The sequence below is a fragment of the Genypterus blacodes genome, unplaced genomic scaffold, assembly GCF_046128005.1.
Source record: "Genypterus blacodes isolate CSIRO-AG114 ecotype Tasmania unplaced genomic scaffold, CSIRO-AGI_Gbla_v1 ptg000122l_1, whole genome shotgun sequence".
Taxonomy (NCBI): Eukaryota; Metazoa; Chordata; class Actinopteri; order Ophidiiformes; family Ophidiidae; genus Genypterus; species Genypterus blacodes.
The window spans coordinates 1,158,269-1,173,559 of record NW_027466925.1 but is presented as its reverse complement, the minus strand read 5'-3'; the positions used below and the strand labels follow the sequence as shown (position 1 = coordinate 1,173,559).

The following is a 15,291-nucleotide window of genomic DNA, read 5'->3' as shown; positions in this document are numbered from 1 at the left end:
AAGAAATGCTGACGTGAGGCAAAAAAGAGTGAGACCGTATAAACACACACACACACACACACACACAAAGGAAAACAAAGGCAATAAGAAGTGATTGAAAAAAACAACATAAAAAGCGATACAGAAGTGTAACAGTGAAAGTGATTTCCCATCGATTGGGTAAATCAATAAAGAGCCAAGCAGTAAAAAGAGAAGAAGAAGAGAGGGGAAGGAACAAACTAAAGAGAGGAGTGGACCAAGGTCAAGTTTGACTTAAGAGGGGGAGGAAGGGAACAAGGGAGGAAGAGACGAAGAGCTGCTGTCTCCACTCACTGTGCACAGCTGTGCTGTGGCAAGGTTTGATAGAGGTGGAGTCAAGGCCATCAAAGTACCGAGAGGACTGTGACTAATCTGATCATCTCCTGCCACAGTGTGACGATCTGTCAGCTCCTCATGAGGCTACTGTAACTCTCTCTCTCTCTCTCTCTCTCTCTCTCTCTCTCTCTCTCTCTCTCTCTCTCATCCTCCCTCTCTCCCTCCCGCTCTCTCTCCCGCTCTGTGTCTCTGTGTCTCTCTCCCACTCCCACTCTGTCTCCCCCCTCTCTCTCTCTCTCTCTACCACTCCCACTCTCTGTCTCCCCCCCTCTCCTCTCCCTCTCTAGCGTTCTCTCCCTTGCTCTATGGCTCTCTCCCCATCTCCCTTCCTCTCTCTTTTTGTCTCTCTCTCTCCCTCTCTCTCTCTCTCTCTCTCTCCCTGTCTCCCTTCCTCTCTCGCTCTCTCTCTCTCTCTCTCTCTCTCTCTCTCTCTCTCTCTCTCTCTCTCGCCGGGTTATGGAGTGGTGCTTTACCAGTTAAATGGTTTCCTATGAACTCTGCTGATTCTGTTCCTGAGAGCAAGAGATAGGAGGCAGACTATTACACACAGAGGGATGCAGAAATGATGAATAACACACACGCCACACACACACACACACACACACACAGGTGCCTACGTGTGCACAAAAGTCCAACCATGAAGTCAGTTTATCTGGTCTGTTCTTTGACGTGCTCCTTTGTTGCGTGGGTTCACTAAATCTGCTCTGAGAACATTGGAAAGTAAATGTTATTTCACTTCCTGTTGCTGCCGACAGCCCGGTGGCCTGCGGCCCCGATGTTATCAGTGAAGCAAACTCACTGGTAATGGGACTCGACCTCAATCGTCATAGACTGTCATTTCTGTAGGTTGTGTACGTTAAAAAGAACAAACCACCTCATAAACACACACACACACACATTTCACGGTTGAGTCTCTCACCCTGCTTATCAACAGTGGACAGACACACACACACACGGCAGTCAACAAATTCACTGTGTCATTGCTCGCCTCAGTTATTCGCTCATTGTCTTACACGTTTGCACACTTATTTACACACTGAGACGTACAGACATGCACATGATTCACACGCACACACACGCACACACACGCACACACACGCACACAAACGCACACACACGCATTCATCTATCCTTGACAGACATTTATGAGCTGCTAAATCCCTGTCTGGCTGTCTAAAGTGCTAAGGGTAAATGGAAAGGACAACTGCTGCTTTGTCTATGGACACACACACACACACACTGGCACACACTAGTATGGAAGCGTAAACTTTAAACCTCTGTTTTATTTTATATGCTTGAATTTATTTAACATGACAGCAGCATTTTCACGCCAGCGGCTTGTCTGTTTTATTTGCATTCGGAGTTAAAACCTTTGAATTTTGGAAAGAAGGCAATCGAGGATAGAGCAAGTGGAAGAGAGAATAAGGAAGGAGGACATAAGTAAAAGGGAAAGGTGAAGGGGGGAAGGACAGAATGATTCAGGGAAGGAGGGAAAGAATGTAGGGGGATGGAATGAAGAAAGAGAGAGGTGCATGAGGAAGACAGAAGAAGAAAGAGGTAGACGAGATGCTTTAAGATGATTGATTGGTCTATGTTTGGTCTCGTCCACAGATAAACCTGATCACCGGCGATCTGATCGACACATTGCTGCCCGAGGAAGACGCAGCGAGCCGGCGGCCGCCATGGATTTGTTCGATCCCGCTCTCCGCTCTCGTTCGGGGGCTCTCAAACTGTCCATGCCAGCAGGGGGCGTCTGCGACTGAACTGAGTCTCGACAGGAAATGGGAGAGTCAAAAATCGGCCGACCTTTGACGCAGGATTATCCCTTCATAACAAATCCTAAAAAAAACTCCTAATCCTGTAGCCTGGACTTCCACCTTCCCTCCGCCCCCTTTTAACCACGCCCCATCCCCAAGCTCCTCCTCCTCGCTTCCCGTTGACCTTGACAGTCCAATTAAATGCCGATTGCGCCGCTTCCTTCCCATTTTCCGTCCCTCTGCCGGTGAGGAAGGTGAACTACGACCCAGAGTGTAGGCCCCATTTGTAACCTCCAGCGGTAAGGGTTCATGTCTGGGATGGGCGGTCCAGCGAGGGCACTTCTCGGCGGATTCGGCTCCACCATCTCATCGCTGGAGGTCGGGGGTCGCATGTCCTGGCAGGGCAACGGCACCCTGGACCTCAACCAAAGCCTGCCGTGGGGGGTGGGGTTCAGCGGCGCCAGTAGCGGGGGCGTGGCGTCCATAGGCGTAGGCCTGGACTCCAATATCTCCCAGCAGGCCGTGTCCAGGACGCCGCTCAAAGAGAAGAACTGGCCGGCGCTGCTCATCCTCGTCATCATCGCGCTGACCGTCGGAGGGAACATCCTGGTGATCCTCGCCGTGTCCCTGGAGAAGAAACTCCAAAACGCCACCAACTTCTTCCTGAGGTCGCTGGCGGTGGCCGACATGCTGGTGGGCATCCTGGTCATGCCAATTTCCCTCATCAACATCCTCTACGGTGAGTCATGGCTACCCACAATGCACCTTGAGTATTATGAGATAATGTCTCTAATACCACAAGTGCTAATTATTGATCACTGCCTGCAATGATTCAATAAAGTCATGGAAACACACTGGCGTTTCAACAAATCTCACCTCATATTTAAACAATCTTCATCGCACAATCATCCTCGCCCACACACCAGCTGCTGATCATTGTTCAGACACATTGTTCTCAATGCAGTTAATGAAGCAATTATGGCTCGTCAGGATCATCGCACATTGTTATCTTCCATCTTATTCAAAAGTAGTAAGACGCCGACTTGATCATCGCCATGACATCGCCCGGTGTTCCTGCTTACAAGGTCCACACCCGGTTTCCGCATGAACGCCTGCATCGGTGTGTAGGAGTCTGAGTCGTTATCATTGTTTACCTTTTGAGCTGACAGTCTGTCCAAGTATTTCCTCAGGACTTGAATGTGTCGTCGGCTAACAAACAAAGAAGTGATTGAGCGGAGAATCGACGACCTCGTGTCTGCAGCGTGAAAAATACCATTTACTTCCTGCCAACATCGTATCTGCGTCGCCCGGGATGATAGGCAGGGCGCGAACATGGACGAGCCGACTGCACGCTTATAGAGACACAGCCACGCTTTAAACTTGTAATTCTGTTTAGATTTCCCTGCATGCCACCGTGACGCCACGCCGTTTATCAGCCAGTGTCACATTTGAGGCCACGCTGTGCGGCCCGCCGACAACGTTTGTGCCTAATTGATTTGGGAGGGAGCGCTAACAGCGTCTCAGCCAAACGCAGCGGGAGGACGAGCAGTTTGTCCTTCTGTCATTAGGGTGAGACAGACGTCAAAATAGATGAGATGAGGATGAGACGAAGCATCCTGCAGTGCATTTTGGGACGAAACTATTTGTAACTGTGATATTATTGGTATTCATTATTATACATGTATTTATTTGATTTATTATTACCTTTCCTGAACCGTAGGTGCGTTTGGGCTGCAGAGGGTTAACTTGCTCTACTCGTGTCTCTGCCTTGCACTTCAGGAATACTAAACAGCAAAGGGAAGACAGATTGCTGCTTAATGGACCACGCACGGTCACCACACACACAAGGAGCGACACTCAGACACACAGACACACACACACACACACACGCACACTCGACCACACAGGGCTGGTCCCCATAATCAATGCTTCACACAGCCAAGACTCTTCTTTTGTTCTTTTTGTCACATAAAATACGCACACACACACACACATGAAAGCACACAAATACCTGCAGTGTTAATCTGTCAGACTGGTACTTGAACACATCGACAACAACACACACACACACACACACACGGGGGGAAGTGCTCGAACTATTCAAATCAACAATGAATCATCCACATGATGGTAATAATAATGATTATGACTGTGAGGATGACACAGATGATTAATGATAATGTGGATGTGGGCACACACACACACACACACACACACTCACACACATCTTACTGGCAGACGTGCTTGAATCCTGTCAAATGGAATAAAAAGGGTAGCGATTGAGTTTAATTGCTGGAGTCAGAGCTACAAAACATACACATACACTCAGCCACACACTAATACATACACACACACACACACACACACACACTGAAGCTTGCAATTTCTAATGGACCACAACCTTGATGTCATACATGCTCCTTGAATAGAAATAATGCTTTTAATCATTCTAGCCGAGTTGTCAAAACATCAGGATTCCAGCTGACCTCAACCAGGGTTACATAGCGACATGCCCCCCACCCCCCACCCCCCCACACACACACTCACACACTCACACACGCACGCACGCAAACATGACCTCATTGTGTCTGTTATCGCTTTCACAAACTGGAAATGACCATGGACAACATGTGCTGGCAGGGCGAGATGACGCAAGCCCTGCAAAAGTACACACACTCACACAAACATTACAATGAAAGCAGCTTGTCAATCATTAACGCTGAGGATTCAATTCTGTTCTATTTGTGCCATTTTATAGATTTTTTTGTGATAAATAATTGGACGAATGAGAGCAGATTGGATGATGGAGGGCAGAATGGGTGACAGATGAGGAAGACACAAAAGTTGGCCTGATTAAAGGAAGATATAGACCCACACAACACACACACACACACACACACACACACACACACACACACACACACACACACACACGAGCAGTAAGTATATGACCTTCAAGACCAACTCAATCAAAGTTATCACACAGGGCAATCTCACTGCATTGGGTCAAACTGGAAACTGACACTGGCAGCCAAAAGCATGCACAAAATTGTGATTGTGTGTGTGTGTGGCAATGTGTCATGCAGAGCGAGAGAGCAATGATTCACTCCACATACATGACAGGCGTCCTGATTGTTCTACGACTCATGGATGAAATTAAAGACTACATATACTGTGTGTGTGTGTGTGTGTGCGTGCGTGCGTGCGTGCGTGCGTGCGTGCGTGCGTTCGTGTGTGTGCGTGTGTGTGTTGGGCTGCAGGTCTTGCGCTTCATAAAGATAGCGGAATCTGAAGTATTGTGTAAACAGCTTCAGGCATAGAGGGAGAGAGAGGGAGAGGGAGGGAGAGAGAGAGAGAGAGAGAGAGAGGGGGTAGAGAGAGAGAGAGAGAGGAGAGAGATCATCGTTGCTTTCTTGCTCTTCCTCAGCGTTCTGACAGCAAAGCCTGCAGGGAAAAAAACTCATTTGTGAAAAATAAAATGAAAAAGATCTGTGAAGGCTTTGACATCAAAGATGGCCAACATGAAAGCGCAGCGTGCACAATGAGTCAACGATTAAACGGCCGCACTGTTGAGTCATCTTCAGGCCGCTGCCGCCGCCGCCGTGCTCCAGCTCCATCAATGTAAACTAAAACGGTGCCGCTTGAGGAGGTGACGCCAGTGTCTGAATGTCAGAGTTGATCACGTAAAATCATCCGCAAGAGTGTGTTTTAGTCGTTGCAGGCGTGTTGTGTTGTGTTGTGTTGTCACAGACTTTGTGTATGTAGCAGTGTGTGACTTCCTGTCCCTGTGCCCTCCCTGCAGACTACGCCTGGCCCCTCCCCAGCGCCCTGTGCCCCATATGGATCTACCTGGACGTGCTCTTCTCCACCGCCTCCATCATGCACCTGTGCGCCATCTCCCTGGATCGCTACGTTGCCATACGCAACCCCATCGAGCACAGCCGCTTCAACTCCCGGACCAAAGCCATGATGAAGATCGCCGCCGTCTGGACGATATCGATAGGTGTGTACGTACAGTGTGGCCAAGGATGAGCTAGGGAAGCAGATTAAAGTTCACAGGAAGGTCGTCTGGCATACATGAAGGACATGAAGGATTTAGCACGCACACACACACTCCCACACACACACACACACACACACACACACACACAATAATCTACTTTAATCTGTTTCTTTGATTGTCTACAGACCAAACCTGACCTCCCTTTCTGCGCTCTTTTCAATCAACACAGTTCACACACACACACACACACACACACACACACATACACACACATACACACAGTGTATACGGCATACACAGTTTCACAATTTCATTGGCTTTCATAGTTTTACGAGTAGTTTTTGCTTTGAGAGTGACACGGCACAAATATTCAATATTTCAAGTAGCTTTAATGTAGTTAGCTACTTCTTAGCTCTCACTATATATAAGTAGCTTTCAAAGAGGGCAGCTCGGCCACGACTGAAACTACTACAAACTCTGAGTAGCTTGTATCTGGAGAGCGCCCCTCCCCCTTTCACGCATGTGCATTATAACAGTTCAGGTACTCGCGCAGTACGCAGGCGTGTAATGCAAACAGTGAAGCGTCACAGCCTGAACACCTGGCCAGATTACAGCGTCGCTTTGTCTGGTTTCTTGTTTCTCCTCCGGCTCTCTAATCCTTCTCTAAAAAACAAAGAATGCATGAAGGGAACTCGTTCACTTTCACGCTTCGTAACAAAACAGCTGTTGGCTTTTGGGTTCTCGAGGGCCCCTGGTTCGCACAAGGGTAACGAACGCTCTGTGTGTGTGTGTGTGTGTGTGTGTGTGTGTGTGTGTGTGTGTGTGTGTGTGTGTGTGTGCGTGTGTGTGTGTGTGCGTTTGTGTGTGTGTGTGTGTGTGCGTGCTTGTGCCAGGGTGTTGTAGAGCAGCACTTACCTTCCTCCTCCTCCTCTTCCTCCTCCTCCTCCTCTGCTGTGAAAGCTCCCCACAGCAGCAGAATGCACACAGTCAGGCTGTTTGTTGTGCCAAACACATTGACTCAAGTCGCCTACTCTGTGTAAGTGCAATCTTGAGTGTGTGCTTTTACTACACAACAATACAGAACTTCATTCATTTAAAAAACTTTGTTTGTATGTAAACAATACTCCCACCCGCTCCTGAACACAAGCACTACATACTATCCATACTTAAATATGATTGGAAAAGCTTGATCTAGTCAGTCTGCTGTGATTTACCATGCAAAAAAACAAATACATCTCTTTTATTTGCTCCTTTGGTAGCACTGCTGCGCACATTGAGTGAAAACCATTTATTACTGTGTATTCATTGAACTATAGACCTGATATTTGGTCCATCTAGTAATAAAACGAGTACCTCCCCTTCAAGAGCTGTGATAGAGCCTCCCATCAGGCACTGCCCTCTGGCTCAACACGTCCTCTGCTCTTAATCTCGTCTGAAGCACAACATTCGGGCGACGAGCACATTAGGTAAAACCATTTGCGCGTTACAAGTGATTTGGACGCTGGCGGAGAGGAGATGATGTTTAGCGTTAACGCACACACCTTCGTCCTCCTGCGTCGCCACATTAGGTGAATCCACATTTCCTGCAAATTACTTTTTGATGGCTGCCTGATCACCAGCTGTGCAGGGGAAGCCGACGCACCTTACATTTGGATAAATTATGCCGTCCCACGCTCGGGGTCTCTAAGGCGCCCAAATCTCACCGTGGAGAATGGAGAGACAGAATGAGTTTTCTTTGACCCGTGTTCATTTTGGAAGAATACTCAAGGAGAAGCAGTTAATGAAGAGAACACGAGAAGAGCGCCACCTACAGAATGTCATCCACAGAAAACCTGATGATCTTCTTGTTCTTCTTCCTCTTCTTCTCCCTCTGTGCAGGCGTGTCCATGCCCATCCCGGTGATCGGCCTCCACAACAAGGACAAGGTCTTTGTCGACGGTAGCTGCGTCCTCAACGAGGAGCGCTTCATGCTGATTGGCTCCTTCGTGGCCTTCTTCATCCCGCTGGTCATCATGGTGGTGACGTACTGCCTCACCATACAGGTGCTGTCAGGCTGGGTCCCATTGGGTGATAGCTCAAAAAGTTATTGACAAATCTCATTGAAACTACGGTTGGGCAGATTGGATCCATTTTGGCCTGATGGTGGCGCTGTAGCTGTAGATTTTTTGTCTGTATTCCATGGGTTAATCTGCATCCATCCATATAGGCCTCGCCCATTTGCACCTGACTAGACCTTGTTTTTCGAAACTTCTACAATTTGTATTCAGTCCTCTGACTTTAGAACCGAACATGGTCGAATCAGAAGTTTGTTGATTTGTCACCGCCATCTTTCTTTTCCACTCAATTCTTTGTCTTCTTCCTCCTCTATCCTCCAGGTGCTCCAGAGGCAGGCCACTGTCTTCCTGTACGAGTCAAAAACCTCCTCCCAGCAGCCTTTGCACCAGCCAGCAATGACCAACACATTACAGCCGCCTCCCAGCACCTTTCACCTCCCTCAGATCAACACCATCCCCCCTCCAGTCTCACAAGGTGACTGATCAGGCTTGTAGCTGATGAAATCTGTCTTTTGGCAACCAGCAGTTTTATTTACTAGTTTTACATCTTATAAGCCACCTGAGATGCTCATATGCTTGTGCTTTATGTTATTTCTAGTTTTAATTACTCCTCAAGCTTTTAAAGAACCCCAAATGAAACCATGTGGAAGCATAAAAATAAAACAAATTGATGCAACTGCTGTAATTGTGACTCTTGAGACAGAGGAGTAAACTCTTGAAATATTTCCAAGTGTTGCCGCATAATTTAATTTTTAATGATTAAAGATGGATCTAAAACTTCCCAGCACCCACACGGACGTCTGTGCAGACACTTTATTCTTTTTATTTATTCTCTTTATCTCCGCTCAGCACCAGGCCCTTTAATGTTTCCGCGGCCTGTATCGTCCCTGATAAGACGCTCCGAACAATATTTACTACAAGCAGCGGTAATTTCAGAAAGAGATCTGAGTTAATGTGGCGTTATTGCCACTTGCAGACACTTTTTACAAATGCGAGGAGTGTACGCCAGAGACAAAGCATGACATAAATACAAAAACATAAATCAAAATATTGAAAATTATAGGGACATGTTAAATAAAGCAGATTATCAATTTGTTTGTTTGTTTTCAGTGGATTTAATAGAATTTGAGAAGTGAAGGATAATTAAAAGCAAACATCCGAGCTGACGTGGTTATGTCTAAAACAGAGCACAGTGTCATCGGCGTAAAGATGTAACTTTGTTTTTTTCCGATCAGAGGCTAACACGGAATACTCAAAGCTACATAAATACTAAACACTAGATGTCAGTGTCACCAATAGACACTGACATCTGGAATCTCAGTGAATGCTTAACGGTATCTCTTTTGCCCCTCCCACAGAGGTAAAGGCCCCGCCCCCTCCGAGCAGAAGGAACACCCTGAGTTGCCTGAAAGGGGCGGAGCCCAGCATGCTGCTCAGTGCCGCCACGTCAGACAGCATCAGCATCATTCCCAGCTCAGAGGTGGCGTCTCAGCTCAACTCGCCGGCTGCGGGGCCTGGGCGGAGTGAGGCGACGGGTTGCCATGGCCGACGCGGGATGATGCAGGCCATTAAGAACGAGAAGCGGGCGTCAAAGGTGAGAATTCAGTCGTAATTATTAGTTATTGTGCAGCCGGAGTTCAATTCAAGCCTTCTATTTCAAAACAAAAGTCAGAAACGATGAAGGTTGGTGCATAAATGAGGATATTGCAGTTATGTCTTGTCAATCTTCTTGTTTCATGTTCTGTGTCAAAACGTCTTTGATGTTGAATGCCACGCTCAGCATTTCACGCTCGCTGTACGCTGTTATTGTTGTTTGGATTCCTTTGAAGACCTGGATAGATTTGTTCTTCTGTGTGAGCTGCAACCTTATCAAACCTGAGCAGCCCCGAAAGCGTCGCCGCAGCGCAGAGGAGGATTCACTCAGACTGAATGAAGACTGAAGACGCTCTCGTACCTTTAGACAAGATTATCATTCCAAACACAGCGGCACATTAGAGAGGATATTAAAGAGGCAACGAGACAGAATAATGATCTGATCAATGATAAGAGACCTTACATCCTCTCCTCTCCTCTCCTCTCCATCTTCTCCTTCCTCTTTTCTGTCTGTCCTGTCCCCTTAGGTGCTGGGCATTGTCTTCTTCCTCTTCCTCATCATGTGGTGCCCCTTCTTCATCACCAATGTCACCTACGTCCTGTGTCGAGGCTCCTGCAACGAGCCTCTGCTGTCGGAGCTCCTCAACGTGTTCGTGTGGGTGGGTTACATCTCGTCAGGCGTGAACCCGTTGGTCTACACGCTCTTCAACAAGACCTACAGGAGGGCGTTCTCCAGTTACATTAGGTGCCAGTATAAGGTGGGGGCCAACGCAGCTGGACCGGGCTGCAAGACGCTATTGGTCCCCCCTCAGTGTCCGTCACACGCGGTGACCCCGCTCCTGATTGGTGGCCGCGGTAAAGACACCGTGGACCGCAACAGCAACTGTCGCAACGGCGGCCGGGGGAACAACGGGAAGCTGCAGGTGGACCCGGAAGACACGACGGACGACGGGACTCAGATTGGGGTGGTGTTCCAGAGCCTGTCGGGGTGCCAAAGCTCTGCAGGCGTGCTCTCGGAAACCGAGGCGGACACGGAGATTGAGCAGGACCTGTCGCTCATCAGCTACAGCCCCGCCTCCAGAGAACACACCAGCAGCGTGTGACTGCGGCGCACGGGGAGGCGTGGCCGATAAGCGTAGCCTCATCCCCATAAGGAATTACACAGAGGTGGTAGTGAGAGAGCATGGACACACACTTTCATTTTGCTGCCATTATGGGATGAAAACCAACGTCTGAGCTGATTGGTCGTAAAAATGGTTTTCATGCCATAAACAGACACGCACCTGTCATGGGGATTTGACTAAAGGTCATAGAAGTCAAAGTTTGACTTCAGGTGTAGGAGCGTGAATGCAGTCTGGGCTGTGATCAACTGGGATCCAAGCGAAACAAACCAAATGTTCTCCGGCGCCGGCCGAGCGTGACGCGACTGTCACGGAAAACAAATCAGAGGGAACGTTCTCCAGCATGTACACACAAAACAATCCGGGTGGAATCTTCATCTTCAACGAGGAAGAAGGCTGCTCAGACTGCAGTCAAAGGTTTCCTGTGAGGACCAAGATGAAGGAATGTAACGGCCGCTGCTGGAGCCATAGTGCCACCTAGTGGGCGCTGATACAAACCACACACAGAGCGCTAAAATGGTGTTGCTGTGCGGCTGCTTCCTCTCCCTCTAACTCTCCTGAAATTCTGTTTTTGCTCATTTACATTTTAAACAAAAGGATAAGCTAAAAATAAAATTATATATATATATAAAGGATATAGATTTAACTTAAACCCTAACCAGCTTCCAGGATATAAAACTTCCCAAGCTCTTCCACAGCTTAGATGAAATGGGAATTCAGTGCACCAGCAGGATTATTATACGATACAAAACACAGTCGGGACAAATGTTACATCATTTACATTACAATTGAGCGGCCGCAAGCTCTTAGGGATGTCACCATTCAATTCCATTCCAGTGATGAAGAGGAGATGAAGACAAATGCGTCCTCTCAATCAATCAAATTCAGTTTATTGGTGATCAAGAGCTGTAATTTTCGTACCTGTAGGGGGCGCTGTGCAAGGTCAGGGAGGCTCACGAGTTTGAAGCCCTTCGCTCAACTTTTTAGCAAATTCAACTCTCCTGGATTCTTGGAGACGCTTTGGGTTTCAAACTTCAACACCAGCACTCAGCAACATTAGGGAGGTGAGTTTGCTCAGCGCCCCCTGCAGCTACAAGAGTAGCACCATGAACCAGTATGAGCAGCTAGAAAGAGAGACATTAGAGGGATTTTTGAAACAAAATTCAAATCTGTTCAGTGAGAGTCACCAAAGATTAAAGCAAAAACACTCACAAACGATCTTTCCTCCTCTTTTCTCCTCATCTGTAACTCAAAACTTCTTTTCCCTCCAAAATCTGGACAAATTGAATTTCAAGATGTTTGTTTTATCTAATACACATCTTAAAATCTCTACTCACGCTCTGTTTGGTGATGAATTCAAAGCCAATATCAGTTTGATATGTCTATGAAATTTGACAGTTGTAGTGTACAATGAGCCAAATTGGACCTCATCCCTTCAGATAAAACACCAGGCACCTGAATGTACCACCTTTCATTTCATTTGACCCACATTTACCCTGTCGGGGTCGATAAGCAGAGGTCAGACCGATGAAATCCGGGGCTGGAGGTCCTCAGCTCACCTCTACATACAATTAGAGTGAAACACCGGAACTGCCGGCTTCATTCTGATTCTATGCATCTCTGTGTGTGAAACGGATCCACTGTTTGTATTCTATGGACTCACATGGCGGTGGTCGCGTCTCTCTCTCTCCACGGCGCCAGGCCCACACGCCGTGCATGTGTGAGACGACGTTCAGAAGGTGCTCTCACTCTCTCTTTGATACTTTAAAGTAGAGAGGAGAGAGAGAGAGAGTGAGTGAAGAACAAACGTTTGCTTGAGTACAAAGAGCAATCAACAAAACACACATTGCAGACAGCATGCAGTTGCTGCAGCTATAGTGAAACGCAAAAATCCAGAGACGACAGGGACAGAAGAAGAAGAAGAAGAGAGGAGCGAGCCAGCACAGAGTCAACTCAGTGTGTCGCAATGTAATAACTGTATGTTACCCATGTACCTGTGTGAGTGTGTGTGTCAGGCCTTGCTCGAATTGCTACCGCGAGATTGATTGTGTAATTTTTTTCTGGGTTTGATTGATCGCATCTGGTGCAACCAATCAAATTGGTCTGTCCCCCAAAAGACGCCGATCACGTTCAGCTCACAGTCCAGACTGAGGGGAAGCAATCACGCCTGGGAAAAACAGCGTCTGGAAGGATTTCAGCAAAAGATGCGATCCAGGTCTGGTGTGTGTCGTAGCCGGAGCCGTTTAGTGACAGAGTCTCCTTTGTTGCCAGGCAACTGTCTCAGAAAATGATGTCACATTCAAACAATATGCATTTATACAAGCCGGAAGAAGGGAAATATTACAAGGGAGTTTACACAGTCGCCTTTATTTACTGAAATGTTTAAGATCAGTGGGATATTTATGGAATTAGTAACAGGGGAGGAAATATCAAGAAACATCAAATAAGACATTTGTACGTCAAACAAGACGCATCGTACAGATTAACATATTCTTGTTTTCATTAAGGGTCTGTTTAAAACCTTTCCAATGCTTTTAATGTGATTCAGATACATTAGTTGTGCACACTGAGTGAAAACAGGCATTGCTTCTTGAATGCCGTTTCCCAAAATGGGAATAATGAGCTTTTAATTTTCAGGACCTACTTCAATTTCGATCAACCTGTTGACGTTATTACTCCAAACACGTCAAAGTCAATTTTCATGGAAGTACACAGGTTTGTCTCATTGGATGCATTTCTATAGGCGACATAAGTTCAACACAAAGTCCTTCTGTATTAAACTGTAAACGTGAGGGTATAGATAAGAAATATGTCGCCTTTAATACATCAGAGATCCAGCAGGGGGCATGTTTACGGTATATACCTTTGATCGATTGTAAACTGGGCTTTAATGAGACTTGGCTCACAAAGTGGAGGCACCCAAAGAACTGAACTCACCAATAAGTCGCATTTGGCGGCCCTCTGTCAGTAAATGGCTCTGAGAGTAGCCGGAGCGATGTTGCACGATAGTTCTCGTACGACGTCGCTCTCATAGGTTCGCTACCTTTTTACGTGTTGAACCTTCTTCCGTTACGCAGTGGTTGTTTTTGTTCTTTTATACCATTTTGATTGTGACTGTTTGTCTCCTTGGGTTTCTACGACGATTACGCCGTCATCCACACAACCTATATTTTCTTTACTTGTCTGTGTGATGCTGCTATTTATTTATTAAAAATATTATTCTGACGTCCACGCTGTTGTTTTTTTCATTCACTGGGTTGAATTGTCGTTGCTGGTTCTGTTGTCACTCGGTGTCCTGGTGAAGCTGATTATGTCGCACACACACTTCTCCGAATCACTGAACACGATCGCATTACGGTGCCTGTAGTAATCATGACTGCATTTAAGTTGGATTTCCTGATCATTTGCATTCAGCTCGGTGACTCAGAGGGAGGATTACCAACCCAGATGGTAAAGGGTTCTGAAGTTCTTCCAACCATTTTGCCTGGTTATTATCTTGTGTTATCTTAGGCCTCCTTGTGGAATTTCACAGCCAAGATAATCAGGCATGCACATGTTAAATGACTTATATTGAACAGGGAAGTGCCGGGAGGCCTCCGGGTTCTAATCCCATAGCATGCAGTAGTGTAAACACCCAAGGAAGAATATAAAGCAATTACTCTGCGTACACATATAGACGCCATCACGTGGAGGAGCTTATATGTCTCCACGGCCTGGAGGGGGCAAAACTGCTGCTGTGGGCCAAATAAAGAGCATTTCCGTCTTATGTGCAGCCCTGATAGCAACATCATAAGTTCCAGCTCCCCCATCAGCTCTCAATCAATGAACATATTTACCTAAAGCGCCACATGCTGCATCTGGTCACGACAGCATCTCAGCAGTTGATACTGTCTTGAGTAAAGGAGGGGGCAATGGGGAGGACAACAGCCTTGTGCCTTGCTCAAGGGGCAAGTGGGATAACAGTACTAAGAGAAAGCCCACACAGATGCAGAAAGAATGTGGCGCAGCGCGGGACTCCAACCTGGCACCTTCTTACTGAGAGGTGTCAACAGTCTACTGAAGCAGCTTATTGTATTCTAAAAACCTTAACTGAACTGCAAAGGGGAGCTTTGCGCATAATGACCACTGTTACAGGTCTTTAAGTGTTTTGATTGTTTTTGCTTCTAAATCTTTGATTTTGGGATTTTAATGTGATGAAAACTTTAGCGGGCTCCTCTAGTGAGTCTGTAGTGGTTTTGTTTTTATTATGGCATTATTGTAGTGTTGCCATGTTGTGATATTTACGTCTGCCGCAGTGTTTTGGTTTGATATGACGTCAGCACCGCGGACAGCGCCCGAATGTTAAGAAATCAGCACCGAGGACAGCAACAGGCGCCAAGGGACCAAACAACCTGCACAGAGGGGCGCGT

The 15,291-nt window shown here is 47.0% G+C and overlaps 1 protein-coding gene across 1 annotated transcript; it reads left to right on the top strand.

Annotated features, from left to right (window-relative positions):
- Positions 1-1,886: 1,886 nt before the first annotated feature.
- htr2cl1 (5-hydroxytryptamine (serotonin) receptor 2C, G protein-coupled-like 1) lies at positions 1,887-11,411 on the top strand. The gene is made up of 7 exons (XM_076162450.1): positions 1,887-1,922; positions 2,661-2,850; positions 5,914-6,114; positions 7,993-8,156; positions 8,490-8,643; positions 9,527-9,762; positions 10,289-11,411. Exons 1-7 carry the CDS (start codon positions 1,887-1,889, stop codon positions 10,862-10,864), a joined length of 1,557 nt encoding a protein of 518 aa, XP_076018565.1. The 3' UTR covers positions 10,865-11,411.
- Positions 11,412-15,291: the final 3,880 nt, after the last annotated feature.